The sequence below is a fragment of the Nannospalax galili genome, unplaced genomic scaffold (assembly GCF_000622305.1).
Source record: "Nannospalax galili isolate Female #2095 unplaced genomic scaffold, S.galili_v1.0 scaffold192, whole genome shotgun sequence".
NCBI classification, from domain to species: domain Eukaryota; kingdom Metazoa; phylum Chordata; class Mammalia; order Rodentia; family Spalacidae; genus Nannospalax; species Nannospalax galili.
This window is the reverse complement of record NW_008331810.1, coordinates 1,280,889-1,308,099: the sequence shown is the minus strand read 5'-3', so window position 1 is coordinate 1,308,099 and position 27,211 is coordinate 1,280,889. Positions and strand designations below refer to the sequence as shown.

The 27,211-nt window shown below is 41.9% G+C and overlaps 1 protein-coding gene across 5 annotated transcripts in view; it reads left to right on the top strand.

Moving 5' to 3' along the window:
• The window catches only part of Brwd1 (bromodomain and WD repeat domain containing 1), a 100,794-nt gene that overhangs the window by 24,319 nt on the left and 49,264 nt on the right, over nucleotides 1-27,211 (top strand). For all 5 annotated transcript variants that reach the window (XM_029560532.1, XM_008826912.3, XM_029560530.1 and 2 more), the window contains 11 exons: nucleotides 354-452; nucleotides 3,825-3,975; nucleotides 4,446-4,580; nucleotides 7,488-7,616; nucleotides 7,791-8,016; nucleotides 11,384-11,572; nucleotides 14,732-14,915; nucleotides 15,962-16,052; nucleotides 16,620-16,751; nucleotides 22,556-22,650; nucleotides 24,646-24,835. In XM_029560532.1, coding sequence (XP_029416392.1) covers nucleotides 433-452; nucleotides 3,825-3,975; nucleotides 4,446-4,580; nucleotides 7,488-7,616; nucleotides 7,791-8,016; nucleotides 11,384-11,572; nucleotides 14,732-14,915; nucleotides 15,962-16,052; nucleotides 16,620-16,751; nucleotides 22,556-22,650; nucleotides 24,646-24,835 — 1,542 coding nt within the window. In that variant the 5' untranslated portion in view covers nucleotides 354-432. The remainder of the gene's footprint in view (nucleotides 1-353; nucleotides 453-3,824; nucleotides 3,976-4,445; nucleotides 4,581-7,487; nucleotides 7,617-7,790; nucleotides 8,017-11,383; nucleotides 11,573-14,731; nucleotides 14,916-15,961; nucleotides 16,053-16,619; nucleotides 16,752-22,555; nucleotides 22,651-24,645; nucleotides 24,836-27,211) is intronic.

Sequence of the window (27,211 nt, the reverse complement as noted above, 5' to 3'; positions counted from 1 at the left end):
ATTAGTAAAACTAATTGTGCTCAACATGGAGTTTTGCTGTTACTCAATTTCCCATGTCTTTAATTTTTCCTATTTTTTCCTTTCTCCAGGTACTTCATTACCTTGTCTTCTCAAAACTCAGTCTGTTTGAGAAACTACTGATTGAGTTTGCAGTGTGTTCTATTTTGTATGGCCAGGCAAACAAAAGTAAACCTTGTTTTATTGTCTAGATAAGCCCCTGACTAATCGTCCTTTGCATTAATACCTGTAGATTTGCTTGTCATCAGGATATCTACATTCAGTTTTTTATTTCACTTGATTTTAATTTACTGGCAGCCATGTGACTAGAGATCTTTTTTCATGGCTATTTTAAGGTTCCTCAGTGGTAGCAGAGATGGAACAGCACGAATTTGGAGATTTGAGCAGTTAGAATGGAGAAGCATTTTATTGGATATGACTACCAGAATCTCAGGGTAAGTTCTTGAAATTGTTAGACAGAGGTGGTGAGTCGTAGGTGTGTCCCCTCTAGTGTTAAATGTTGGGAAGATTCTAGCCATTTGTTGTACACTATGAAGAGCTATTTCTAAGTGAATTGGCATGTTGTATATTGATAGATACTTCATTCTCATATGCCCAAATTAATGTCACTTCTGTCACCAAATTTGCTAGAAAAAAAGCATAAAGGATTTATTCTGGTTCTTTTAGAGGTTTTAACATTGTGGTTTGGAGAATGTAGTTGAGCAGAGCAGTTTGTATTATGACGGTCAGGAAGTAGAGAACAGGAAAACAAAGGGAAGAGTCTAGGGCAGGAGATAGACCCCAAGAATATGTACCCAGTGACCTACTGCCTCCAGTAGACCCACCTTCTCCCCTTGAGCACCCCCTAATAATGCCATGCTGTGATCCTGTCGTGTGGTTAACCCATTGATGAGGTCAAAGTCCTCATGATCTACTTGTCTATAGAGATGTCATCACAGTACATACAGAAGTGGCCTTCAAGCAAGTTGACAGAAGTACCTTTACTGTGGACTTCTGTTGCATTGATGTTTTTAGGATTGCATTTAAAACCTATAGTTTGAAGAAAAAGAAACAAACCAAGAAACCAAGTCTGTAAAATGAGGCAATTTTTCTTTTCCAAAGATAGGACTTTTCTTTAACATTTATTTTTATTTATGTGTGTTTGTGTTTGTGTATGAGTTTGCATGTGTGTGCCTGCAGAGGCCAGAAGACTGCATCCAGTCCCACCCCATGTTGGTGGGTACTGGGAACTGAACTCGAGCCCACTACTAGCAAAGCAAGCATTCTTAACTGCTCATCCATCTTTCCAGGCCACCCCCACCCCCTTTTTTTTTTTTTGACGCAGAGCCTCTTGTCCAGGTTGGTGCTCAATTCATTATGTAGCCAAGGTTGGCCTGGAATTCCTTACCCTCCTACCTTCCTACCCTACCTGGCCTCAATTTTTTTTTTTTTTTTTTGAGATAGGGTCTCCCTGCAGCCCCAGCTGGCCTGGAACTTGCTATGTAGACCAGGCTGGCCTTGATCTCAGAGAGAGCCAGCTGCCTCTGTCTTTCGGGTGCTGAGATTAAAGGTATGTGCCACCATGTCTGGCTACAAATTTGTTATATTTCTGTCCTAATTAAGTTTCTATTGCTTTCGTAAACTATCCTGACTAAAGACAACTAGAGGAGAAAGTATTTATTTGGCTCATGGTTCCAGCTTACAGTCCATCATGGTGGGGAGGTCACGGCAGGTCCAGTCACACCCACAGTCAAGAGCAGAGAGAGTGTGTGTGTGCTTGTGCCCAGCACCCTCTACACTTAGCAGCTCAGGACCCCAAGTAGGGAATGTGCCACCCACAGTGGGCAGTGCTTGCCACCTCTATTAACGTAATTAAGACAGTTCCCCCACTGGGCTTTCTATGACAGCTGGGACTACAGGGAGACCCTATCTCAAAAAGACACACACACACAAAAGAAAAGACACTCCTCCCCACACATCCACAGGGCAGCCTGATCTAGAGATCCCCTAACCGACGTTCTCTTCCCAGGTGGTTATGGAACCATCACAGTACCCAGAGTTGCTCTTTTTTTTTGAGACATGGTCTCCCTGTAGCCCCAGCTGACCTGGAATTCACTATATAGATCAGGCTGGCCATGCAGAGATCTACCTGTGTCTGCCTCCTGAGTACGGGACTAAAGACATGTGCTACCATGCTTGGTTAGAAAATTGTATTTTGGGGCTGGAGAGATGGCTCACTGAGTTAAGAACACTGGTTGTTCTTGCAGAAGATCCGGGTTTGAATCCCAGCACCCACTTGGCAGCTAACAGCTGTTCATAACTCCAGTTCCAGGGAATCTGACAGCCTCTTCTGTCCTCCGAGGGCATTGCATGACATGGGTGCACTTACTACACGCAGGCATACACATTTTATGCATACACATAAAATAAAAATAATAAAATATTTTAACTGAAAAAAGAAAAGAAAATTGTATTTTGCCATTCTTACCTAGCTGATCTTTTGGAATTAAATAAAAGGTATCTTGGAGCTAAGACTTGGAGAATAAAATAAGCAAATACAAGTTATCGTTAAATTAAAAAATTGGGGCCCCAGTGGCAATTCTGCATGCAAAGATTTTGGTTTATAAAATGTCTTTGAAACCTGGGTCTGGTTTGCATGCTTTTAATTCCAATACTCAGGAGGCAGAGGCCGGCAGATCTCTTATGAGTTCTAGGTCAGCCAAGGCTATAGTGAGATCCTGTTGTATCCCTCCTTGCTTCCCCTCACCCCAAAACAAAAGGTTTTGAAAAGCGTACTTTCTTTTTAAAAAATTTTTTAAAATTTTATTTTTTAAATTTTCTTGTATGAGTGTATTGCCTGCATGTGTGTAAGTGTACCTGTGTCATGCTGTTCCCACGGAGGTCAGAAGAGATGTCGAATCCCATGGAACTGGAGTTATGGATGGTTGTTAGCTATCATGTGGGTTCTGGGAACCAAACCCGGGTCCTCTGTAAGAGCAGCCAGTGCTCTTAACTGCTGAGCCATCTCCAGCCCCAGCATACTTTGATACCTCTTAATGTTATGTTTTTGCTTGAGATTTTTCTGTGTTCCATTTGCTTATGTAGATACCTGTGCACAAAGCATTTGTCCTGTCTTAGTTTCCTTTGTGTTGCTGTGATAAAGAACCCCGACAAAAGCAGTTTAAGGGAGAAAGGTTTTGTTTTACAGGTTACGGTGGCAGAAACTTGAAAGTAGCCGGTCATATTAATATATAGAGTCAGGAGCAGAGAGCCAGTGGATGAACATGTGGATGCTAGTGCTCAGCTCGCTTTTCCACTCATGTAGTCCAGGAATGTCTGTCTTGTCTGTAAATTTTAATAATATATTAGGCTGAAGAGAATAAGAAAAAATCACGAGAAAAAGCTTTGTTTTCTTAAGAAGCAGTGGTGTCCTAAAGTCCACCTTCATTCAGTGTCTATATCGCCTGCACATTCTCCCCTACTCTGATTTTGCCAAACTCAACTGTTTCTAGGTAATGTGTTTGGAGTTGATAACAGAGACACAAGTATTGGCTCTCTCCTCCTCTCTTCCTCCTTCCTTTTTGGTTTCATGGCCCAGGCTGGCCCTGATCCTGCCCCCACCTCCCTAGTGATGAAATTTGAGGCTTTCACTGCTGTGTCTGGTCTTGTGAAGGGCTGGGGATGGAACTCATGGCTGCCTGTATGTTAGGCTCACTACCAGGTGAGCAGCATCCTACCTGGGATTTCTTCTGTTGATAAGGGACTGTGCACTTTGTGTGGTCTGCCATCCAAATAAGTTTACACAAAGGTTCATTTTGTTTTCTTAGAGACTTGTCTTCAGAAGAGGAAAGGTTTATGAAACCCAAAGTTACGATGATAGCTTGGAATCAAAATGATAGCATTGTCGTCACTGCTGTAAATGATCATGTCCTCAAAGTATGGAGTTCTTACACTGGACAACTGCTTCATAATTTACTGGTAGGTAGTTGCTATTGTTTAAGACAAGGTCTCTAGCCTAAGTTGGCCTTGAACTTAATATAGAGGCGAGGATGACCTTGAACTTTTTTTTTTTTTTTTTTTTTTTTTTTTTGAGACGGGGTCTCCCTGTAGCCCCAGCTGCCTGGATTCACTGTGGAGACCAGACTGGCCTTGGATTACCAAGGGCTGGGATTAAAGGCGTGTGCCACTTTGCCTGGCTTGACCTTCAAACTTTTTAAATTGGAATTTTTTACTCATCTTTGAAACTTTGAAATTGATATAATGAATAAACTGTTTCATTTAAATGGTCAAGTGACTGGAAATTTTCAGGTACATGTATAAACATTGTTACTAGTACATTTCTAAAGCCCTTACATAATATGCCTTTTTTTTTTTTTTTTTTTTTTCTTTCAAATGTTCTGCCTGTAACTTGCAAACTGACCTTAACATTATGACTTTGTTAAATAAAGGGACATGCTGATGAAGTGTTTGTTTTGGAGACACATCCCTTTGATTCCAGAATTATGCTATCTGCAGGACATGATGGAAGCATTTTTATATGGGACATTACAAAAGGCACTAAGATGAAACATTATTTTAATATGGTAAGTTTTAAAATATTTTATTACATTCATTTTGTGTGTGTGAATGTTTTGCCTGCATGTATGTAAGAGTACCCTCGTTGTGTAATGCCCTTGGAAGTCAGAAGAGGGCATTGATACCCTGGAACTGGAATTACAGATGGTAGCTTAGGATGGCCTTGAGGTTCTGATTCTTTTCCGAGATAATAGGTTTATGCCACCATGCCAAGTTTTACTTTAAAAAGTTTTTAATACAGAGCTAGGCGTGGTGACACACACCTTTAATCCTGGCAGAGGTAGACAGGTGAATCTCTTGAGTTCAAGGCCAGCTTGGCCAGCTGGGTCTACAGGGAGACCCTGTCTCAAAAAAGATTAAAAAAAAAAAAAAAGAAGACATACCTATCTCAATTATGATTTAGAACTGAGTAAGGATATTACATTTTAAGCCAGGCATGGTACCTCATGCCTATACTTTGAACATTTGGGAGAGCTTAAGCAGGAGGATTTCTACACGTTTAGGGCCAGCTTGGATTTATAGTGAGTTTTAGCTTAGGCTGAGCTGTAATGTGAGACTTTTGTTTCAACACCCACCACAAAAAATTACATTTGGGGGCTGGAGAGATGGCTCAGTGGGTAAGAGCACTGACTGCTCTTGCAGAGGACCCGGGTTCAATTCCCAGCACCCACATGACGGCTAAAAACTGTCATTAACTCCAGTTCCAGGGGAGTCCAAAGCCCTCTTCCGACCTCCACGGCATTGCAGGACACGGGTGCACTCACATACATGCAGGCAATACACTCATACACATAAAACTAAAAAAAAATTTTTTTTGACGTGAACATAATATGGAAGTAACTACATTAATTCAAATTTTAAGTATACTATAGTAACTCAGTAACAGTATTATATTTTGAATTTAACAGCTAAAATACATTGATTCAGTGTTTAAGCAGAATACGTTTGGATATATACGGTCCTAAACACAGAATAATGGGCTTTGTATACTGAGTTCTCCTTACTGTACTGCTCAGTTGAGAAGCCTTTAGTTTCTGATTCTTTAGTACTAGTGAATGACAGGCCTTTCATTCACTTAGCAGGACTCCCTGAACACTAACAAACTTGAGATATGGGAAGGACAATGAGACTTTGAGTTGTTCTTTAGGAACGTTGAAGGTTGCATCTTACCAGGGGTCACTGCGTGAGATTCTTAATTTCCAGGCAGAATTCAAATTTGATTTGCTTTGCTTAGATTGGTTTTCTTGCTCTGGAAATCTTCCTTCTCAACAGAATCCCTAAGAAAGCTTTTGGTGCAGTTTGTTCATTTGTGTAATAGGAGCCTTGCCACCTCAGGTCCTTGCTGCCTCCTCCCCACTTCCTCCATTTTATTATGATTGGAGGCCCTCAGGCAGGTACGCATGAGTCCTAACAAGAGACAGACTCTGCTGTGCCAGGGTGGCTCCTGGAAGGATCATGAGGTTGAACTGTGTTTTCTATGTTTTGTCATATTGATAGGCATAGGATGTTGTGAGATATGCAGGTTTATATATAGATGGTCTGAGTCATCAGTACCCTAAATATTGCAGTGACTTCTTTATTCTTTGGTGACTGGTACCAGTTGTTGCACAGCATGAATTGAGCGTGGATGTGCATTTGTTTGGACAATTAGTGGGTTGTATGAGTCATTTTTTTCCTGATACTGAATATACTTAAATTTTAATTATTGGAAAATTAGGTTTAGAGAACTAACGTACATAGTGCTATACTGCTGAATTACTTAGTTTATAGCTGACGAGAACAGTTTAAAAGGTCCCATATAAGCTATTTTACTTGACGCACATAGAGCGTCCTTCCTGAAGTCTGTGGGGGTTTGGAGGGAGGTGGGTATAGGCGTTTCCATGTGTGCCCTTTCAGTCATCTCAGTGGTGAGTTGAAGTAGGACTCCCCTTAAATTCCAGAAGTTTGGTTTTAGTTTGCAAATACCAAACTTTCTTAATCTTTAATTATTTACCTGTAGGTTATCAATCCTTTATTATATACTGAAACAAGTTCGTAAAAGAGGTGACCCATTGGCTTGTGAGAAGTTAAGAAAGTGTTTTCTTTGGATTAGTTTTTTAGGAGTGTGACTAATTAGGAGGCCTTTGAAGACTTTTCTTTCCTTAGAATAATATTATCTAAAATGATGGGTTTTTTTGGCCCCTTTTGAGAGAGGGTCTCCCTTTAGTCCCAGCTGGCCTGGAACTCATTGTATAGACCAGGCTGGCCTTGAACTCAACAGAGATCTGCCTGCCTCTGCCTCCTGAGTGCTGGGATTAAAGGCATGTGCCCAGCTCTAAAATGAATATTTTGATATTGATTTTGCCTAATGTAAAATGTGTTTAATTTTTTGTTGCTGTTTTTGTTGTTTTGCTTTTTTGAGAGCAAGTCTAAGTATGTAGCCCTGGTTGGTCTGGAGATCACTTTGTAGATCAGGCTGGCCTTGAACTCACAGAGATCTGCTTGCCTTTGCCTTGTGAATGATGAGATTGAGGTATACACCACCCAAGCCCAGATTGTTTATTTTCTTTTTAGGGGGCTTGGGGTCAATTTGAGTAATGGAATGCTTGCCTGGCATGTACAACGTCCTTCCCGGATGCAAACCCCATGTCTAGGGGAAAACACTTCCAGAAAGAGTAATATATTATAGAAGGTTATCCACATTAAAGAAGTTTGTATAGCAAAAATACCTGCTTCAGGGCCTGGAGAGATGCTCTTCCATAAAAATCAAACTTGGTCCTCAACAGCCACATCTGGTGGCTCACAACTGCCTGTACTCCAGCTCTGGGGGTTCTGACCTTTGTGACACCTGCACACATGTAGCATACACATGTCCACATATATTAAAAAAAGTACTTGAGTAATGTGCCTAATATTTTTCCCTCTGACTTTCCTAGATCGAAGGACAAGGACATGGAGCTGTGTTTGACTGTAAGTTTTCACAGGATGGACAGCATTTTGCCTGTACAGATTCTCATGGGCACCTTCTGATATTTGGTTTTGGATGCAGCAAACCATACGAAAAGGTCATTTTTAATGCTTTCTTGTAGCATAGAAGATACATAGTTGTGAAAGGTGGTTTGGAAATAGTTTAGCTGTAGTGATTTGATTCCCTTGTGCTTCTGATTTGAAGTGTCTTTAATACTTGTTGTCTTTGATGTACATAAATGTCCAAATACCATCCTGTGATCTTTTTATAGATTCCAGATCAGATGTTTTTTCATACTGACTATCGACCACTGATTAGAGACTCCAATAACTATGTCTTAGATGAACAGACCCAACAGGCACCTCATCTTATGCCACCACCGTTCTTGGTAGATGTCGATGGAAATCCTCATCCAACTAAGTATCAGAGATTAGTGCCAGGTCGAGAAAATTCTGCAGATGAGCATTTGGTCCCACAGCTGGGCTATGTTGCCACAAGTAAGTGCAGTTTTCATCCCCTCGTTGTCTCTCTCTCTCTTTTTTTTTCTTTTTGTCTTTTTGAAGCAAGGTCTCTCTGTAGCCCTAGTGGGCCTGGAACTCACTGTGTAGACCAGGCTTGTCTTGAACTCAAAGAGCTCCGCCTGCCTCTGCCTCCTGAGTACTGGGATTAAAGGCGTGTGCCTGGCGCTCTGTTTCTTTTTTGAGACGGGATTTATATCTCTGGCTTGCCTGGAGTTCGAACTTGGAGCTGCCCTCCTACCTTAGCAGGAATGCTGGTCTTGTATGTACCACTGTACCTGGTGATTTTCTTTTACAGAAGGTTTTTTTTTTCTTTTTTCAATTTATATTTTATGTGTATGAGTGTATTGCCTGCATGTATGTAAGTGTACCCATGTTGTGCAATGCCCATGGAGGTCAGAAGAGGTAGTCCAATTCTCCTGGAACTGGAATTACAGATGGTTGTTAACTACCATGTGGGTGCTGGGAATTGAACCTGGGTCCTCTGCAAGAGCAGTCAGTGCTCTTAACTGCTGACTCATCTTACCAGTGCTTAAAGGCTCGCGAGATGGCTCATGGGGTTAGGGGGTTTATTGCTAAGCGTGACGACCTGAGTTTGATCCCCAGGACCCACGTGGTAGAAAGAGAGAGTAACTCCTACAGCTCTCCTTACCCATGCTGTGGCACACACAAAAGTAAATGCTTTAAAAATGGTTATAAAAAATCTGAAAAAATTCAAGTGTAATATAATTGCCATACTTTAGTTCACCGTCAGTCATTAATATTTTGTATTTTTTTTTTATTTACTATTTAAGTTCTTGGTACCTGCTATAAACATAAATACTATAACATAATTTATGTCTATTATACATTTAATATATATTTTATATATATAATTTAAATATATTTTGGCCTTTTTGAGACAGGATTGCACTGTTGGAATTCTGCCCCAGCTGGTGTGGCACCCGATATGTAGACTAGGCTGGCCTCAATCTCACAGAAATTCACCTGCCTCTGCATGTGAGTGCTAGAATTAAAGGTCTGAGCTGCCACACCTGGGACACCTTGATTTATGGGCAGCTTATGCATTTAAAAAAGTTTGTATTTTGGGGCTGGAGGAGAGATGGCTCAGCGGTTAAGAGCACTGACTGCTTTTGGAGAGGACCCAGGTTCGATTCCCAGCACCCACATGGCAGCTACAAACTGTCCTTAACTCCAGTTCTAGGGGAACCCAAAGCCCTCTTCCAACCTCCGCTGCATTGCACAACACGGGTGCACTCACATACATGCAGGCAGTACACATAAAATAAAAATAATAGCCAGGCGTAGTGGCACACACCTTTAATTGCAGCACTTGGGAGGCAGAGGCAGGCGGATTTCTATAAGTTTAAGGCCACCCTGGTCTACATAGTGAATGCCAGGGCTGCAGGGAGATCCTGTCTCAAAAAGACCAAAAAAAAAAGTTTGTATTTTAATTATGTGTGTGATTTGTGTGTGAATGAGGGAACATGCTTCCCACAGAAGAGAACCTTAGGGAGTCTGTTCTTCCACCATGGGATCCAGGAGTCAAACTCAGTCAATAGGCCAGGCTTACAAGTCAAATGCTTCTACATGATGAGCCATCTTGCTGGGCCAGGTGATGAGGTGTTTTTTTTTTTTTTTTTTAGTTTTTATTGACATAGCACAAGGTGAAGACACTTGTGTGGTCCTCCTGGAATCTTATGTGCCAGGTGCTTTTGGGTCGTAGATAATGCTGTTAACACTTGGTTAGGCTGTACTTGCCAAGGTTCTACAGTGTAGGGCTACTGTTTTTCTCTTTGTATACTTCCTGGGACATGTGTGATTATCCTGTTCCTTGTCACAATGCTCAGCTTCTGGGATTCAGTGTTGGTTTTTGCCTTTTAAATTGTTAACATGAATGAGGCAGGGCGTTTGCTTTCTAACCTCATTGTTGCATGTACACTGTTAGGCCTGTGTTCTGGTTTTGGGTGCTTTTATATGCTCTTATATTGTTACATAGTGGATTATAATCCATTGTGTTGCTATCTTGTTACTCAGATTTGAATCTGAGAACCCTTTTCAAGCAGTCCTTTCTCAGGACACCATAATTTCAAAGCAATTATCGACTGTTATCCTGGACTTGTTCTATACTTAGGTTCTCCTAACCAAGTGCAAGATTGCATGTTAATAGCAGAGCATTTATCTCTGCAGATACTAGAGAAAAGAAGATAATGCTGTTTTGTTTGGACAAGAATTTGATTTCTTAGAACTAAATCACTATTTATATTTAAGGTTAAAAGTCAGTGTTTATTATTCAGAATGTTATGGTTTTTAAAAATTAGTTGTATCAAAATAAATGTACAAATTCTGAGTCAGTGAAAATGAGTTTTGACCATGTACCAACAACCACCACCATAATCAAGATGTGTAGGACATTTCACCACTTGGGACACCAGATGTTAGAAGTCCTTGGGGCCTTTTTAGAGTCAATCCTGTCCCTTTTCCTAGCTCCTTATAATAACTGTTCTATTTTCTACCACTTGACTTTTGCCTTTTATAGGACTTTATTTTATATTCAAAACATGGTTTGCTCAAACTTAACATTTGCTCTGTGTATCCCAGGCTGTCCTCTGTCTCCTGTGTCAGCATGCTGGGTTCTTTGAAATTTTACATTTTATTTTCTATTCTATGTATATGAGTGTTTTGTGTACATGTATGTAAGTAGACCCATGTGTGTGCAACACCCATCAAATGTCAGAAGAGGTTGTAACTGGAATTGGAGTTACGAACGGTTGTTAGCTGCCATGTGGGTGCTAGGAATGGAACCCCGGGTCCTATGCAGGAGCATTCAGTGCTATTAACCACTGAGCCATACATATCTCCAGCCCACCCAAAAGTAATTTTTTCTTTTTTTTTTTTTTTTTGGTTAATCTGGGTCATAGCATGTAGTTCTTGTAAGTTTTTCAGTGGTTTTCCCATAGTAAAAATGAATATGTTGGCCGGGCGTAATGTAGAAGAAAGTAATGTCACTGCCTTTCTCTACGTGAGAAACTGCCCAGGCAGTGGGTTATAGAAACGTTTCCTGGAATGCCGCTGGTCTGGTTGGAGCCTTTTTGTTATTTTCCTCTTGTTCATTTAATTATTTAGGAATGTTTAATGTGTCAGGGCACTTCTAATAAGTTACCTCTTACAAACAGGAATTGTAGTTTTCTATTTTCTTAAGGTGATAGAACCCAGGGTCTTGTGCATACTAGCAGATAGTGGAGCATTGAGCTTCATACGCAGCCTCACTGATGTATTTTAATGAAATGTTTAAATTTTTCTGCTTCTGTATATCATGATGTCATATTGATGAATGAACCTGTAGGTGACGGAGAGGTAATTGAGCAGATTATAAGCCTACAGACCAATGACAGTGGAGAAGGAAGTCCAGAGTCCAACATTCTAGATGGGATGATTCGACAGCTGCAGCTGCAGCAAGACCAGAGCATGGGAGCAGGTCAGGACGCCACTCCAAGTGGGCTTTCAAACGGGGAAGAGACACCTCGGAGGCGGGGTAAGTGCACATGAAATTGTGCCCTTAACCTGACTGTGTTGGAGTTAAGAGAGAAACGAGGTCATTGATAAATTTGTGCAGTGTGAAAACCTTTAAGCAATGTATGTTCTGAAGATTGCTCTGTTGTTCTTCACAAATATGCAGTAACAAGTGGACAGGAGATTTCAAGTACTCTGTAAGGCTAAGGAGACCTTCTTATTTTTAAGATGGAGTATTTACAGTTGTATTAAATGGATGCAAATGACTGTTTTTAAAGGGAAACGATAGTCCTTTTCCTTGCTTTGTGTTCACAATGTTTGAAAAAAACTGAATAGAGACTGATGTAAGTGGGCAGTTGAGGGTGAGTTGAAGACTGGCTCTTCCTATCTTTAAAAAATTTGAAAAGAAATTTTATGTGTATGAACATATTGCCTGAATGTATGTAAGTGCACCCATGTCATGCAGTGTCTGCAGAGGACAGAAGAAGGTGTTGGAGCCCCTGGAATTGGAATTACAGTTGTTAGTCACCATGTGCATGCTAGGGTCTTCAGACCCTCTTCTTCCTTTTCTATAACTTCCATGTGTAGGAAAACTAATAACCTTTATAAACTGTGGGCATTTAGATTATTCCTTTCAGTTTTCAGTCGTAAGTAACGTTGCAATAAATGACATGCTTGTTTTCAAATCATTGAGAATTACACCATGACTTAAATTTTTTTTGAGACAGGGTCTCGCTGTGCAGCCCTGACCTACCTTGAGCTCTATTTAGATTAGGGTGGCCTTGAACTCACAGATCAGCCTGCCACTGCCTCCTGGGTGCTAAGATTAGAAGTGCGCGCTGCCATACTCAGCTGACACTATGAGTTTAAGTGTATAGATTAAGAATTCATCTTCTCTTGGGGCTGGAGAGATGGCTCAGTGGTTACAAGCACTGGTTGTTCTTACAGAAGACCTGGGTTCGAATCCCAGTACCCACATGGCAGCTAACAACTGTCTGTAACTCTAGTCCCATGGGATCCGACAGTCTCTTCTGACCTCCGTGGGCATTGCATGACATGGGTGCAGTTTACCTACGTGCAGGCAATACACGCATACATATAAAAAAAAAAAAATGTTAAAAGTATTCATCCTCTCAACTCCAATGTCTTTTTCAATATGTGTTAAGTTTTAATTTTTGTGTTTCTGTAGTGCTGGCAAACTGAACTCCATGTTTCATACATGCTTGGCAAGGCCTCTGTCACTGAGATACATTCCTAGCCCAGCATACTTTAACACAGATGTATGTTAAAGTGTAGTGTGTTTATAGTACAGACTAAGGCACATTTCTGTTGCCATGACCAGACACTGTGACAGAAAGCATCCCCAGGGAGAAAGGGTTTATCCTAGCCCATTAGGGGTGTCAAGGATTCAGGAAATTAGATGAGCTAGTCATGTGACATCTCCTCCCAGAGCAGAGAATCAGTGTCTGCCTGCCTTCTACTCAGCTCACTTTCTTCACTCTTGGAATGGGCCTTATTGCATCAAGTAAGGTCATCAAAACAGCCTCCCACAGATACCCACAGGCCAACCTGATCCAGACTGTCCCCCACTGAGACACTATTCCTAGGTGAGTCTAGAGTGTACCAAGCTAACTATCACACATGACTGGAACATAGAACGTAGAATGTGTCATGTAGAATGCAGGAGTTGTGTCCACTCTTGTGAAGTTTTTACTTTGGCAAGAACTAATGTAGTTGGAGTAGCATTTGATGTGATAGCTTCCTGTCTGTTGAAAATGCCTCTACTTCTCAAACAGGAACCCTCGTAGCACATGGTTTCTGTTTTGTATTGTTTTTTTGGGTGTTTTGTGCAGATGGTGTGTGTGTGCAGGCAGAGGCTAGAGGTCAAACTTGGGTGCTGTTCTTAGGGACAGTTCGCTTTGTTTTTTTGAGACAAGGTAACGCTAGGGAACCTAGGGCTTGTTCAGTAAGCTGTCTGTTCCTCTGGGAGTACAAGGTTACAATGTCTGAGCTTTTTATGAGGGTCCTGGGGTGGGACACTAGTTCTTGTGCTTGTATAGCAGACACTTTACGATTAGCCATCTCCCAACACCCTTACCTCGCTTTTAGAGACTCAGCACTTTGCCTAAGATGACTTCTTCAGGGCCATTCTTTAGCCTCTGTAGCCTCTGGCTGTGGAAGGTTGCCCTGCCTTCTGGGTCCCTTAGGCTCAGAACTTTGCTGCTTTTTGCCTTGTTAGCACCCACTTGCTGAGCTTCAGTACCAGCACTGCCAGACCATAGCATTTGTTATGTGAATTAAAATTTTATTTTTTAGCTGGGCGTGGTGGCACACGCTAACTTTAATCCCAGCACTTGGGAGGCAGAGGCAGGCGGATTTCTGTGAGTTCGAGGCCAGCCTGGTCTACATAGTGAGATCTAGGAAAGCTGGGGCTCCAAGGAGACTGTCTCAAAACCAAAAAAAAAAAAAAAAAAAATTATTTTTCTTTTCTATGTATGAGTGTTTTACCTGCATGTATATTAGGTGCATGCAGGGTTTGTGGAGGCCAGACAAAGGTGTCATATTCCTTGGAACTAGAGTTAAGGGTGGTTATTAGCCACCATGAGGGTGCTGGAAACTGAACCTGGGTTTTCTGCAAGGGCAGCCACCTCTCTTAAACATTGAGTCACCTTTCCAGCCCCTGCTTTTATTTTTATTCCTGTGTCTGTGAATGTCTGCCGTGTGTGTGGGTGCCCTTTGGGCCCAGAAGAGGGCGTCAGATTCCTTGGAGCTGAAAATGGGTTTTTGCTGCCTGACCAGAGTGCTGGGAACTAAGAGCCAGTTTGTCAGTTGCCTGTCTAGAAGCTGAGATCACAGCATTGTTCTTGTTACAGAAACATCTCATTTTGAATATTCTATCTTCAATGCAGATGTGCCCCAAAAATAAGGTGTCTAAAAATAATAGAAAATATTTGTACATTACAGTTTTTGAGTCTAGTAAAAATTGAAGTTGAGGTTTATCAATTATTTGTTTAGTATTCCACATTTTTATTTTAGTCATTTTAAGATTTTTCTTGTAAGTTTTTTCAGTGTCTTTATTGATTTTTATATGTATCCTAGTAAGAGTAGTGTATTTTTATTGTATGTTAAATGGATAATAATTTGAATTATTTTGGAATCACTGCTTGATGATTTTTCCTAGGTTTTAGAAGACTGAGTTTAGACATTCAGTCTCCTCCCAACATTGGTCTGCGTCGCAGCGGGCAGGTTGAAGGTGTTCGTCAAATGCATCAAAATGCTCCACGGAGTCAGATTGCTACAGAACGTGACCTGCAGGCTTGGAAAAGAAGAGTGGTTGTACCAGAGGTGCCACTAGGCATATTTAGGTTAGTTATAGGATACCTGTTTACATTGTTTACAAAAATGTGTTGATGCAATTATGTACACATCTTTTCTTCTATTAGCTCTATATAGAATCATTTTAGTTGGGGGAGGGGGTCTGGGTTTGATTGAGAACTGTTGTATGAGAATACAGAAGCTCAGTAAAACACACACACACACACACACACACACACACACACACACAAAATCATTTTAGTGATGAGTGAGAGTCCATTGCACTGTAGAGACAGATTCACTCTTCAGCATCGTCACAGCAGCAGATCTCACTCCCACCCGGTTTCCTCTGTATAGACATCTGTTCCTTCCTTTGAGTGTTACTTTTACTTTCCGTTGCTGTGATAAACCACTGTGAGCGAGGGAATTCATAAAAAGAAGTTTATTTGAGCTTACAGTTACAGAGGAATCAGAGTCCAACATGGTGGGGAGGCATGGTGGCAGAGGTGGCCCGAGCAGAAACTGCAGTGCTCAAGAAGCAGAGCATGAGTGGAGATCCCGCAGACTGGCTCTTCAGGCCAGCCGTCAGTTCCGTGCTTCCTCTAGCATGGCCACACCCCCTAACATGTCCTAAGAACAGTGCCACCAACTGGGGACAGAAATGTCCAAATAATTGGAGCCAATGGGGGACATTTTCATTTAGAGTTTCTTTGTGGGGGAGGGTTCAGTGACTGGATTTGAGCTTCACCAGCACTCCCGTCCATCCCCTGAAATGTTGGGATTATAAGTACCATGCCCAGTTGTTAGTTTTAACTTGAAGAATTTTATGTGATAATTTAAAAGTTTTATAAACTTAGGATTCTTAAAATAATGATTTAATGTTTACTTTTCTTTTTGGTCTTTTTGAGACAGGGTTTCCCTATAGCTCCAGCTGTCCTGGAACTCACTATGTAGACCAGGCTGGCCTTGAACTCAGAGATCCACCGCCTCTGCCTCCCGGGTGCTGGGATTAAAGGCCTACGCCTTCACGCCTGGCCCAATGTTTACTTTTTATATCAGTTCAAGAACTACCATAACTGGGTATTTAATTTTGTAGGAAGTTGGAAGACTTTCGAATAGAGAGGGGTGAAGAGGAGAGAAATCTTTATATAATCGGAAGGAAAAAGACTTTTCAGCTCTCACAAAAGGTACTTAAATTTTCTTTTCTTTTGGTCTTTTTGAGACAGCGTCTCCCTGTAGCCCCAGTTGACCTGGAACTCCTTATGTGGACCAGGCTGACCTTTAACTCACAGAGATCCGCCTGCCTCTACCTCCCAAGTGCTGGGACTAAAGGCATGTGCCACCATGCCTGCCTTAAATTTTATTTTCTTAGGAATAAGCAGGTAATAAAATTCAGTATCCTTTTTGATTTATCAGCATAGCAGTAACTCTACTAAAGTACAGTTACTTAAGGTCTTATCTGGTATGTAAGATCATAAGGTCAGTGTCAGGGTTTGTACATACTGAGCCAGCACTCTACCAACTGAATTCCACCTATAGCCTGATGATGTATCCTATTTCTGGAAGACAGTGTGAAGAACGTAGTTCTGTTGTCTGACAAAGTCATCCTAAGGAACCGGAGAGTAAAAGTGCCAACTTTGAGTTCACAGCATTTGGAAAAATTACTTTGAAGTCATTTTTCCTCCTTAAATCTTTTTTTGTGAACCCAATACAGTGCCCATTTTGTGGATAATGCTAATGTTTCTTTGTTTTAGTCAAATTCGGTGGTTTTGGTGTCACAGTCTAGACAACGGACGTGTAGACGTAAATATCCAAATTACAGGAGAAGAAATACTGGCCGGTGTGAATTATCTTCTGGAGATGAATCGTCAGGTTCTGTAAGACACGTGAGTAGCAGAACTTGGTAGGATCACTCTATATGAACCTGTGTGTGTGTGCGCAGAACCCTATGCTTGATAGACAAGCCATCTGAGGTAGTCTCAGCCCCTTTGAAATTATTTTTTTATTTAGAGGCAGGATCTCCCTAAGTTGTGCAGGTGTGCTTTTGGACTTAAAGTCTTCCTGTTTCACAAGTAGTTGGAATTCTCAGCCTGTGCTACTAGGTTTCAAGTAGCGCTAATCCTTTGCAGGTACAAAATCTTTCCTCAGCCCTGCTTACAGCCCTTTTTTTTTTTTTTTTTTTTTTTTCCTTCTCTTTTTTTCTTTTAGCAGACAGGCTGCAGGAGTTACTCTTTCTATACCATGTGGGTGCTAGGGTTGGACATCAGGGTGTTTAGGCTTGGTGGCAAGTGCCATGTCCCGAGCTATCTCAGTAGTCCAGTCTTAAGTCTTTATTTTTGAATCTACTTCAAATTTACATAACAACACGGAAATAAAGGTGAAATTTCACAGTTTTGTTTTTGACTCAGTAGGGATGTTGAGAGCATGGTTTTACTGTGCCTACAAAGGCTGACCTGGAGTTCTGAGCACCAGCAATTTTTGTTTCCCAAGTGTCTGACACTACAGGCACATACCTCTGCTCTGACTTTGAGTTTGTTATTTTTATTTTAAGTTGTGAGATAGGAACTTGCTGTGTATCCCAGATTGGCCTTGTTAGCCTTGGGCTTTAGCTTTCTGAGACTGGGATTGCCAGTATGCTTGTCTGGAATATTTAAAAAAAAATTTTTTTGAGATAGAGACTCACTATATAGTCTTGACTGACTTGGAACTCTGTGTAGACTAGACTGGCCTTGAACTCACAGAGATTAACCTGTCTCTGCTGGTGTTAAGGATGTGTACCCTTGTCTGGCTTGGCTGAACATTTTAGCAACAGCTTTTTAAGTTTTTTATTTATTTTTTAATTTTTAAAAATTAATTTATATTTTTTATTTTTATTTTATGTGTATGAGTGTATCACCTGTGTGTAAGTGCACCTGTGTTGGCAATGCCCTTGGAGGTCAGAAGAGGGTATCATCCCTTGGAACTGGAGTTACAGTTGTTAGTTGCCATGTGGTCTCTGGGAATCAAACTGGGGTCCTCTGCAAGAGTAGCCAGTGCTCTTAACCGTGGAGCCATCTCTCTAGCCCCATCAATACCTTTAAAAAAAAAATTAATCTTTTATTTGTATGAGTATATTGTCTGCATGTATGTAAGTGTACCCATGTTGTGCAGTACCCTCACAAGTCAGAAGAGGGTGTTGGATCCCCTGGAACTTGAGTTACAGATGGTTGTTGATAGGTAAAAAGTTGGTGGAGAAGGAGCGAATGGATGATGAGGCGCAGAGGCACAGCTAAAACTCTATCAAAATAGGGTTTATTAGTAAAGAAACACATGGAGCAGATTCCCTTACAGGCAGGGAAAATGTCTGCCCGGGTCTTGAGCTGGGGTTTTTTTTAAAAGGGAGGCTTCTGCTTCCTGCAGAAGGCGGGAAGATGTATTTTTTTTAAAGTTGGGTCAGGGGGAGGGGGGAGTGGGAGAGCAGGACTGTTAAAACCTGTCCTCTTTAGAGATCAAAGGGGAAGCCTGCTGTGTTGGCCAAACAGTGGAGAAAATCTGCTTCTCTTGACTTCAAAGACCAAGGTTCTTATCAGCTAGGTTCCCTTTTCTCAGGAGCATGAGAAGTCCTTGGGATCCTGTTGGTGAGCGGGCAGGGCTATCTGAACCTTAACAGTTGTCAGCCACCATGTGGGTGCTGGGAATCCAGCCCTGGTCCTCTGCAAGAACAGCCAGTGCTCTTAATCACTGAGCCATCTGTCCACTCCTAGCAATAGGTTTTATTGAAATATAGTGTATAACACAGTAATTTTAATTATTTGATGGGGTTGTCATTATCAACAGTAATTTCTAACCATTTTCATCACTAATGAAAAACCCTGTATCCATTTTCCCAACCCCTTCTGTACGTACGCACGTTCTGGAATCAATCATACAGTAATTTTTTTTTTTACTTGTAGCATACTGTTTCCGTGTATAAATATTTTATTCTTTGCCCAGTGATAGACAAGTGTGCTGATCTCTCCAGTGTCTCATTTATCCATTCATCACCTGGTGGGGAGTCAGTCTCCTTATTTTTTGGTTGTTACTTGTAATGCTGCTCATCAACATTCATCTGCACTTCATTTGCTGGTCATCGGGCAGATGTTTGAGGACCTGCCAAACTGTTTCCAAGGCACTCATCCCACTTTGTTTCATCCTGTGAAGCCTGTGTTCTAGCTCTGTGTATTTTGTCTGGTTTTTGTTGTTATTTTATTTAGTTTTTTAAAATTATTTTTTAGTTATGTGTGTGTGTGGGTATGTGTACCTGACTACTGGAGCCTGAGTAGGTCTGAGGCTTAGGAATCCTCTGGAGCTGGTGTTAAAGGCAATGTAAGCTGCCTGGCATGGGTGCTGGGCCCTGAACTCTGTTCCTCTGCAAGAGCATGTACTTGGGCTCTTAACTGCTGAGCCACCTCTCCAACCTAATGTCTGCTCTTCAGTTAAGCTCCTTGTGGGCAGTGAGCAGCATGTTGTGGTTCCCATTTGCATTTCTCTAATCATTACTATTGCTAAAATTCATTGGGGGCTGGGGTGTAAATGTTTTCCCCTTCCCCCCTTTGGCCCCAGTGATAAACCAAGGTACCAGTGATAAACCAAGGTACCATTTCACCAAACTGCTCTCTGGGAAGCCAGTGATTGGGCTTAAGTACAGAGCACCGGGTGTTTCCTTATAGGAGCATGGGTGCTAACCCCCTGACTGGGAAAGTCTTCACCTAAGCATGGATGTGTGGCTTCCTCATAACTGCACAAAATGGTGAGAGACCCTCCTGTAGTTTTCCCTGGTCTGTGTACTCTAGCCCCTCCCCAGCCCACATGGGATTGAAGTCACTAGACCGGTTAGGAAGTATGGCTGAACATTCAGGTTGGGAGGTATGGCTGGACTCTGGTGAGGGTCCCTGCCCCTTCTTCCATGCAAAGTCATGGGGGGTGTTGAGCATGCATAGTTAATCAGGCTAGCTTAGGCAAGAAGTGCAGCTGAGCTCAGGAAGATGGTGTCTGTTGGATGACAGTCCTACACGACTCTTACAAATGATAAACATGTTCGTTTGCTTTTTTTTTTTTTTAATTTTATTTTTTATGTGTATGCCTGTATTACCTGCATGTAGGTAAGTGCACCCATGTCGTGCAATGCCCGCGGAGGTCAGAAGAGGCTGTTGGATCCCCTGGGACTGGAGTTATGGACAGTTGTTAGCTGCCGTGTGGGTGTTGGGATTTGAACCCAGGTCTTCTGCAAGAACAACCAGTGTTCTTAACTGCTGAGCCATCTCTCCAGCCCTGCTTTTACGTTTCCATTTCTTTGATGATACAAAGTCTGATCTGTAGCCCACTTTCAATTTGTCGTCTTGTCTTTGCTACTGCCTGGGTTCTTTATAGGTTTTAAATGTGTTCTTTATCAGCTATATTACTTGAAAATATTTTTGTTTTTTGCATTCTGTGGATTGTCTTTATATTTTTAATAGTGTCCTTGGAACATAAGGGTTTTAAATTTGCTGAGATAGTTTTTGTTTCATCACTTGTGCTTTCAATGCTGCATTTAAGAAGTCTGTCTAAGCTGGTGTGGTGGCGCACGCCTTTAATCCAAGCACTTGGAGGAGGAAGCAGGTGGATCTCTGCCAGTCCAAGGCCAGCCTGGTCTACATAGTTCCAGGCCAGCTGGGGCTACAGGGAGACCCTGTCTCAAACAAGACCAAAAAAGTGCTTCAGAGATGGTTCAGTGGTTAAGAGCACTGACTGCTCTTGCAGAGAACCCGGGTTTGATTCCCAGCACCCGCATGGTGGCTACGAACCGTCCTTAACTCCAGTTCTAGGGGAATCGAAGCCCTCTTCTGACCTCCGCGGCATTGCATGACACGGGTGCACTCACATACATGCAGGCAATACACTCATACACATAAAATAAGAATAATAAAATTAAGAAAAAAAAAGACCAAAAAAGAGAAGTCTGTCTAATTTTTTTGCTTGACCTTTAATACATATAATTTGTGCTTGATATTTTCTTTTCAGAAACTGGTATTTATCAGTCTATCTGAGAACAGGATTGCTAGGCTGGGCTGGCTTTGAACTTGAGGGCTATTCGCAAACTGATTTTTAAAGTTTAGACGGAGAGGAAAAAAATTCAGGATAGCTAATATAAAATTACCGAAAAACAAAGTTAAAGGACTTATACTGCCTCACATTATGGCTTGGTATAGGTGTGTTGTGTGTGGTTTTTAAAAATTTTATGTGTATGCCTGTATTGCCTGCATGTAAGTGTGCCCGTGTCATGCAGTGACCTTGGAGGTCAGAAGAGGGTGTTGATCCCCTGGAAGTGGAGCTGTGGGTGATTGTTGGCCACCATGTGGGTGCTGGGAATTGAACCCAGGTCCTCTGCAAGATTAGCCAGTGCTATTAACCACTGAGCCATCTCTCCACCCCATCCCCCATCCCCTTTTTTTGGTCCTGGAACTTGCTATGTAGAAGCTATGTAGACTTCACAGAGCGCTGGGTTTAAGGTGTACACCATCACTCCTTGCCACAAGTATGTAGTTTTCCACACAGTGGTACTGGTAGAAGTGCAGACAGGTCGTTTGGGGAAGTTTTAGTCTAGAGAGAGATGAACAATTAACTGATCTTCAGCAAATGCAACTCAGTTTTTCAGTGAATGGTGATGGAGTAGCTGGGTATCCACGCCACAAAGTGTATCTGTAACCAACACTTTTTTTCATATGAATTAACTCAAGGTTGGACTACTGGTACATATCTGTACCCAGCACTCAAGACTTGAAGAAAGAGGATTGTGACTTTGATGCTAGCCTAGGCCACACAGTGAGGTCCTGTCTGTGAGGGGAGGGGAAATAACACACAATGGATCTTAAAGTTCGTGTAAATATGAAACACAGCTGTGAAAGTTGGCAGAGCTAACTCATAGAAGCTAGGTGTCCTTAGGTCTGGGAATGTATTTTTACATGCAGTACTCAAATTGTTAGATACTGTTAAACAGATTAAAAGACAAGCCACAAATAGGGAAAAATACTTGCAAATCTGTTGACAAAAGACTTGTAGTAAATATGTGTAAGTACTCTTAAAACTGAACAATAAGGAAACTTCCCATTTTCCAAATGGGGAAGAAAATCAAACAGTCACTTCATCAATGAAGACACACAGTTGGTAACTAGTTGTGTGGAAAGGTGCTGATCATCGAGTTATTGGAGTCAAAAGCGGAACAACAGTGAGATACCACTGCATACCCCTTACATCAGCTAAAGTCCCAAACACTGAAGTCATCTTCATTTTATGTTAATTTCTTCCAGAGAAACTGTTGTTGAAACTGTCTGTTGCATCACTTTCTTTCCAGGAAGTGGTAGTGTTCTCTCACAAATACTTTGTCAGATAACCTTGATGAAAAGAAGTATGAGAAGCCAGGCATATGGTGTTCAGTACCTGAGATCTCAGTATTTGAGAGGTGGAGGCAGGAGGAGCAGGAGCCCCAGGCTATTCTCTGCTATCTGAGCTTCATGAGACCTCTCAACCCCACCCTAAGGATTTAGTAACTGCTGTCTTTGAGTTTATTTAATTGGATTTTCACTAATTATTCTATTTATTTCTTAGGTGTTATGGTTGTATTAGGATGACTGATCAGTTTTTCTGACATGTTACCTATGGGATCAAGACTTTTCTTTTCTCCTTTGCAACTTAGGAGACATCCTGTGATCAGAGTGAAGGCTCTTGTTCTTCAGAGGATGATGAATGGAAAAGTGATAGAAAAAGTGAAAGTTACAGCGAAAGTTCAAGGTACCTGTTTTTGCTTTGTTCTTGTAAGCACTTTAGGCATAGTTTTGGATGGAAACCCTGTTTGCATTTAAGAGGCAAAGGTTTGTAATTGAAAGAAAAGTAATACTAGATTAACACTAGACTCTAAAAATACCCTCAGTGTTTTAACTATAGCATTTGACCAGTAGTGTTTAGTAACACGTACTAAAAGTATTAATGTTGTCTTAAACTGCATTTTAAAAGTAAGTGTGGTGAAGTCATTATACTATATTACTACATGTGTAAATTTTTAGTTTAGGACTCAGATTTCAGGATGACCAGAGTGTTAGCTAGTGTTTTCATCTTGGTAGATGATTGGGCCAGAAACCTGGATACAGGTTTCTCTTTTTTCTACACAAACTGCATCACTGTGCCCAGAACCTAACCCATCTCCACATTACTCAGGCTGTGTAGTCTTTGTTGTCTATTTTCATGGTGCTCTGTCAGCTTAAACCATCCAGGTGTGCTCCTTCTGTCCTCTTTTCTGGTCTTCCTTTGCTTCCCTTTGACTGGGAGCTCAGTAGTGTCTTAGAACATAGTTTTACTCATTGTTCTTAAGAGTTTTCTTTGAATTGTGGTGAAATGTTAACCAGTTTCACTGTGTCATTCAGTACTGTTAAGTACATTGAGTTTGTTTAGCAACCAGTCTGCACAGCCCTGTTTATCTTCAGTGCTGTTACACTCAAACAGTGCGCCACTATATATACCCTCTCCTCTGCCTCTGGTGACCACCATGTTACTTTTTAAAATTCAGTTGTGTCATCTTTGGGTCTTTTTGAGGCAGGGTCTCCCTGTAGCCCCAGCTGGCCTGGAACCCACTATGTAGACCAGGCTGGCCTTGGACTCACATAGATCTGCCTGCCTCTGCCTCCCGAGTGCTGGGATTAAAGGCATTCGCCACCACACTTGGCCTCATTGTCTTTTATTTAAACTTTTCGTGTTTTTTATTTGTATAAAGCAGATACTCTTAGAAGTTTATAACTGTTTTAACACTCCCTTTGAGAAGTGTGCTCTTGAGGATTTGGTTAGAGACTGAAGTGTTGGCGTGGCCGACAGTGGCCCCAGTGGAACCTCTCTTACCCTGGTTGTGTTTACTCAGCTGATTGTGGGCCGAGGACTGCTCTTCGTCTCTACTTTCCCTCTGGCTTGCTTGTATGTTCCAGGGTGTCGCTAAGGTTAATTTCAAAAAAATTTTTTTTGGTTTTTTGAGATAGGGTCTCACTGTGCAGCCCTGCCTGGCCCGGAACTCGTTTATGTAGACCAGCCTTGCTGTAAACTCAGAGCCATCCACTTGCCTCTGCCTTCAGAGTGATGGGATTAAAGGTGTATACCACTGTGCCTGGCCTGAGGTCACTCTTTATTTGGATTTCCAGCATGTCAGAGAGAGTCATGTACTTGGGAAGACTTGAGTTACAGATTTCTATTTCGTGTTGAGTATGTTTCCCTTGGGTTTCTTGGTGTTTCCGTTGATGGATTATGATGCTACTTAAAGTGATTACTTCATACCCAGCCTCCTCTAGCATTTTGGAGGTGTTGAGGCTCCTCTCAGGGTTTGAATAATGTTTTCCAGTAACTGCTTTGTTTTCTGAAGGGGAGTTATTTGTTGGCTGTAGGCCAAGTCTTCATAGCTCTCATCTGTAGTGTACAAAGAGAAAAGGGCTGGAGATGGAGTTCAGGTGCTAGAGTGCTTGCCTAGCATGCACAATCTCTTCTAGTGATCACGCAGGGATTATGCAGGGTCATCTTAAAAAATTCCTGTGGCTTACAGCCTTCCTTCCATGTTCCCAGCACTGAAGATTTTTCTTTTTCCACCTTTTGGTCTCTGTTGGTTGTGTCAGCAGGACGTTTAGGCCAGCTGTCACTGGGACCTCCGTCCCTTTTTCCTTGCTCTGTCCCTTTTCTCAGGAATATATGCTGAACTTGCTGCTAGTATTTAAATCCTGGTCCCATACATTTAAAAGCATTCTCCTCTTCCAGTGACTCTTCCTCTCGGTACTCTGATTGGACAGCTGACACAGGAATCAACTTGCAGCCTCCTTTACGAATGTCATACCGTCGACGAGTAACACGCTTCTGTAGTAGTTCAGAGGATGAAATGTCTACTGAGAACTTGTCTCCTCCAAAGAGAAGATGGAAAAGAAGGAAAGAAAGTCAGCCTAAAAAGGAGGTAAGTGTGTGAGGTGTGTCTACTCTTGGACAGTGGGGTGTCTTTGCCAATTTGGGTGTTTTGTTTCTGTTTTATTTTGCTTTCCTTTCATTTCTCTTTTCTGGCAGGGTAGGTTTTGTTTTTATGAGTCAGGGTCTCCCTGTAGCTCTAGCTGTCCTAGAACTCTTATGTAGACCAGGCTGGCCTTGATCTCAGGGAGAGGTACCTTCCTCTGCCTCCCAAGTGCTTGGCTTAAAGGCGTGTGCTACCACGCCCGGCTGTTTTCATTTTTCTTTTCTGTGATGCTGGTATGAACCCAGAATCCCAAACTTCTGGCCTTGCTCATGCTGGGTAAATTCTCAGCCACTGGTGCACAATGAAAAGTTCAATGTGGAATTAAGCACATTGACTCTGAACAACTGGTCTCCAGAGCCTGCCTTACCTTGCAGAGTTGTTGAACTCTGTAGTGAGTAAACAGTCCCCCTGTGCCTTCTCTCCAGTCTCTGGTAGCCACCATGTTCCTTTCTGTGTCTTTATTGTCTTCTATTTCAACTTTTCATGAGTTGATTTATATAAACAAATGTTTTTTTTTTTTAATTGTTTTTATGTGTGTATGAGTGTATTGTCTGTATGTATGTAATTGTACTTGTGCCATGCAGTGCCCACAGAAGAGGATGGCATCAGATGCCGTGGAACTGGAGTTACAGACAGTTGTTAGCCACTGTATGGGTGCTGGGAACCGAACCCCAGTCCTCTCCAAGAGCAGCTGGTGCTGAGCAATTGCTCCAGCCTCAAATGCTTAGATTTTATGTTTCTATAATTTATGATATCTTTCAGAACTTTTTTTAGATGGTTTGTTTAAAAGAGATTAAGCAGTGTGTGTTGGGAGAAGAAGTAAACCTCTTCTGTCTGAGTAGTGCTGATACAGTTTCAGATCTGAGACTCGATTTTGCTTAGAGCCCCTTCATAACTCACCAGAAATGGACTTGCAGGACTTCCAGACACACACTTGTCTGTTATTGCCATGGTTACCATCTTTCTTTTCCTTGTGTTATGTCTTGATATTTTTCTCTGTGTTAACATCCTTATTTCTTTGGATCTTTTTGAGACTGGGTCTCCTTGTAGTCCCAGCTGGCCTGGAAACTCACTGTGTAGATCAGGCTGGGTTCAGTCTTACAGAGTATCTGCCCACCTCTGTCTCTGCCTCCTGATTCCTGGGACTAAAGGTGTGCGTCTGCCCAGCTCAAATCCTTGTTCTTTTACTGTGTGGACCCCATAGGTGCTCAGCTCACACAAGCGGTCATTGTTTAAAGATGTCCACTTTTTGTTTTTGTTATGTTGCTGTGTACCAGATTCCTTGAAATGTAGGTATTCATAAGAAGCATTGATCATTTTTATCTTGCTGGATTAGGAATTTGGGAGTTGGGTAGATGGCTGATTTGGACTTCTGAGGTTACAAGTCTTTTGTCGGGGTGAAGTTGTCCAAGGGCTTCCCTGGAGCTAGATGTTCTTCCTGGGCTCAGTCAGGTGGTTTTGCCCCATGTGTCTTGACCTGCAGGTAGCTGTTTGGATTTCTTCATAACCTGGCATCTGACTTGCCCCAGAGCCACTGGTTCAGCATTGTAAATGAGGGCAATCCCAGATGCCTTCCATGGCCCACTGGTACAAGCCATACTGTCACTTCTGCTTCATTGCACTTTCCAGAGTGAGTCACTGAGTCAGCTCAAGAAGAGGGAAGAACAAAGAAAAGAGAACAGAGAACTTGTCATATTTAAAAAGTTCTAGGCTTGAAAACTTTCAATCCAGAGATGTATCACAGGGTTGGGAATGTAGCTGAACTACTTGTCCAGCAGGAAGCCCTGAGTTCTATAACCGCATAAGCTGTCCACCAGCTTGGGGTACATGAAACCTGTCTCAAAAAACAAAACACAGAGCTAGGGAAATGGTTCAGCAGGTAAAAAGGACTAGTCACACAATCCTGGTGAGTGGAGTTTGATCCAGGAGACCTGCAGGTGCCTGCACATGCATATGATAAATAAAAATACTAAAAAACTCCCAAACAGAAAGGAGATTTGTAATTATTACTAACCTGTGATCAGATTCATAGTGGAGTCCTGTGCCTTGAAGGTTTGGAAGTAAGCCCTTTCCGATGGCTATTCAGTGGTGTAAAGTTATGTTCAGAAATGCACGAGGTGATGGGAGGACAGGTCTGGGTAGCCCCACAGTGACTTCAGAAGTCACAGATGCCTTCGTGTATCAAACCAAATGATGGTCACGTCTCTGTTTTTCAGCTAAACAGTGCATGGCCTGCCTGCCTTCCTGCCTTCCTTCCTTCCTTCCTTCCTTCCTTCCTTCCTTCCTTCCTTCCTTCCTCCCTCCCTCCCTCCCTCCCTCCCT